At 56.2% G+C, this 3,452-nt stretch overlaps 1 protein-coding gene across 1 annotated transcript; it reads left to right on the top strand.

Annotated features, from left to right (window-relative positions):
- Positions 1–1,714: 1,714 nt before the first annotated feature.
- LOC119334291 lies at positions 1,715–2,391 on the top strand. Its single transcript, XM_037606885.1, has one exon. The coding sequence runs from the start codon at positions 1,787–1,789 to the stop codon at positions 2,063–2,065; it is 279 nt and encodes a 92-aa protein (XP_037462782.1). The 5' UTR covers positions 1,715–1,786; the 3' UTR covers positions 2,066–2,391.
- Positions 2,392–3,452: the final 1,061 nt, after the last annotated feature.

Here is a 3,452-nt window from a genome sequence, read left to right as displayed (position 1 = left end):
AAGTAATGGGGCTGCAGCGGTGGCCAGTGGGTGGGTGAAGTTAGCGCACAGAAGAGAAGCAAACGCATCATTGAGTTTGAATGCCGAAACTACTACACGTACGACTATGGCTCTTCCGATTTGATGCAACATCCAGCCGTCGCTGGGCTGAGAGTCCAACTGACATACGTTTGATCTGCTTAGTCGGACAGAATTCGTACGTGAATTGTCGTACGTATAGCACGGTTGAGGCAGCTCGAAAAAATCAGTGCAGCGTTCAGAGTAGTTCACGCACGTTCGATCTCGGGCATCAACGCTGGTGCTGCAGCTGCATCCGATCATGTCTCGATTGAACTGGGAGGCTGCGGAGGTCGGCGAGGTTCAGGAATCAGGAGCGAGCAGATGAATTAGGAACTCTTCCGTTTACATATCTCACTTTCTTTCTTTCTGCGTGGAAGCAAACATATATGCGGTTTACACGCCATTCACAGATGCTCGGGGAAGAGACCGAAACGGAGAAAGAGAGAGGCTGGAAAAGAATCGATAGACAGCAGAACAAAAATGTGCTACTATTAGTTCTATAATCAGTTGGGGCCCCAGCAGACGATGTGGTACGCCATGTGCAGCTTCTCCTCCTCGGATCGCCTGGGCCGGGCAGCCCTCCCGACGACGGCCACACTGCCGCTCGTGGCCTGGGAGGAGGAGGAGGTGGAGGTGAGGGACGCCGGGACGGCGCGGCGGCCGGTGACGACGGCGCGGTGGTAGAGCGAGCGGAGCGCGTAGTCCCAGCGGCACAGCCCCGCCTGGTCCTTGAGCGCCTCCACGGCCGCCATGCTCGTCGCCACCACCATCGACGCCCCCTTCTTGGCCGCCGACGAGCTCATCTCTGTCCTGTGCTTCCGATGGAGGTCGTGTCTTCTTGTGTGCTCTGGTTGAGTCGACGCTGTGTACCGACGAGCAGGGGCGGGGCGTTTATATACGCGGGCGCGGGGATTCGGCGTGCGGCGAGAGACAGGGGAAACAGGGGGCTTCCGTCGCTGGTTTCGGGCCAGTAGACTGCTGACCAGAACCAGGGTTCCCAAAAACCAGGGGTCGGGTTGGACCATCAGTGGGTAGGTCGGTAGCTTCCCTCCATGTTTGTCACTCGACAAAGTGAGGGCGAGCTGCGATGTCGATGTACTTACTGGTACGACGACCCCGCTTGTGACGTCCACTGAGAATCCGTACTCACGCGGCAGATACGGGGAACCAGCAGATGGGAAATGAGAAACGGGTTGATCGTTCCGCTCCACCGCCTGGCCGGCGGCGAGGGCGCGCGTGGTTTTCGCTCGTGCAAAAAGCGGGCAGAGAACCTTTCAGTGATGGGAATATGCCTGCCGGCAGTAGTACACCACCGGCGTCCAGTTGCACGCCGCCGCGGAAGAAAGAAATGCGGCGCAGTACACAGGTCGCATGCCAGGTGCACCGGCTCGCGTCGCACCCACTGGTTCCCCGACTCCCGCTCTGGCATCGTTCCTTGGTTCACGGCCACGCGCTGTGTCGTTCGTTCCTCGTTTCAGCCCGGCCGCACGGGCCGAAACCGTCGGCGCTCGAGCGTCTCCTTCACCTGAACGTGGAACCCAATAAAATCGCCTTGTCAGCGTGCGCTCCGGTCCACCGCGTTCGGCCCAGATGAACGGGTCAGTGCTCCGTGCTCTTCTATAAATAGATCACGTCGATGGCTTCAAGAGAAAAAGAGCTCAAGTCCCCCTGCACTTCTACTTCAAGCTGGTCGGCTGCATCAGCGCGTCCGTGTCAGCAGGCCGGCATGTGCAACGGGCGGGGCTGCAAGCGGGAGTCCGCCGTCCGCGCGTCGCTGCGCCTGGGCGAGCGGGCGACTGCGTCCGCGGCCGGCGGCCTGGGGCGAGGCCGGCGCTGCGCGACGACGGGGCCTGAGGCTGGTGTTGATCTTATGGTGGCAACGAGGACGAGTCCGTCCAAGGCGGAGCCCATGGCGCGGGAGCCGCCGCGTCCGGCAACGGGAGCTGAGGCCGAGATCGCCAGGACGGAGAAGCTCCTGCACTTGCTCCTATGGGGGCCGAACTAACTGACCCCCCGACCACCCGGTCTGTCACGTCTGCAACGATCCGTGCACCAAGACCCGTCTCAGTAGGGTGCAATGTTTGCTAAAATTTTTGTGTGTGATCAGTAGGGGGGCAATGTTTGCTAGCTGTTCGATACATGATCTTCTTATTTAGGACTTACGAGCGGAGGTACAGCCTACGGACTGGATTTGTGTATTGTAAAGTCCATATGGCCATATGGGTATCTGATCTAGGAGTACTTGGCACAATCGGAAATCTCTTGTACTACATACTTACCGTTTTAATAGGATTTGATTTGATATGCAAAGTTTTATCATCTTCCAACATATATGTCCAAACATGCTTTTTTATAACTATATAAGTGAGCAACATCAATGAATAATAGACAATACGTGAACGCTGAGAGAAACAGAGTACATGCGTTCCATCCAAGTCCCAAACCCTGTGTCACCCTGCTTTGGTGCCACGGAGGAAACCCTAGTCCGCCGCCTCCTCCCTCCTCCCTCCCCCCTTTCCATCAACTAGCCGACGCCAGAGGAGCCGTCGGTGAAGCCCATGCCAACTCAAGGGAAGGTGGCAGCGAGGCACTTTGTTCCTCATGAGGAGTTCTGGTTGACAGGTCGGGGGTAGCGGAGCTACTACATGGCGTCGGCATGCGCGGCATCGTTCCCTCGCGCAACGGCATGGCACAGCTGGCATATATAGGTGGCACGGTGGTGGCTTCCCAGCGGTCGGTGGTGATCGGTGGATCTGGCACGATGGACTCCAGATCTAACATGGTAGCAACCCAGTGTGCCTCGCAACTGCTTGAGGCTGGTCCTAGCGACTAACATGCATGCTAGTGCGGCACGTCCACAACCACCCGTAACTCTCTCATCGGCATTGTGAGGCGGCTCTCCTCCTCACAATGGGTTACAAGCTGATGGCTTGTTTCCTTCCCTCGCGATGGCGCTGCTCCGGCGGTATTCTAGGGCTATGGACCAGGTCAGGGAGAAATCCTTGCGCGACAAGAGCCGTTGCAGATGCCGATGCCGCCTGTGAGTCTCGGTTCCTCTTGGAGACGTCATCTTCTCCATGTTCGTGTCGCACCAGGGGAAACCTTAGGCAGGCTCACTGGCTAGGAGGAAATGTGTTGGAAATATGCTCTAGAGGCAATAATAAAAGGATTATTATTATATTTCCTTGTTCATGATAATTGTCTTTTATTCATGCTATAATTGTGTTATCCGGAAATCATAGTACATGTGTGAATACATAGACACCAACATGTCCCTAGTAAGCCTCTAGTTGACTAGCTCGTTGATCAACGGATAGTCATGGTTTCCTGACTATGGACATTGGATGTCATTGATAACGAGATCACATCATTAGGAGAATGATGTGATGGAC

Source organism: Triticum dicoccoides, chromosome 7A (genome assembly GCF_002162155.2).
Source record: "Triticum dicoccoides isolate Atlit2015 ecotype Zavitan chromosome 7A, WEW_v2.0, whole genome shotgun sequence".
NCBI lineage: Eukaryota > Viridiplantae > Streptophyta > Magnoliopsida > Poales > Poaceae > Triticum > Triticum dicoccoides.
The sequence above is the reverse complement of the archived record's forward strand: the minus strand, read 5'-3'. Positions and strand labels throughout refer to the sequence as shown.

Excerpts from the sequence above, each read along its gene's own strand:
- LOC119334291 (XM_037606885.1), top strand. The coding sequence starts at position 1,787 with ATGTGCAACGGGCGGGGCTGCAAGCGGGAGTCCGCCGTCCGCGCGTCG.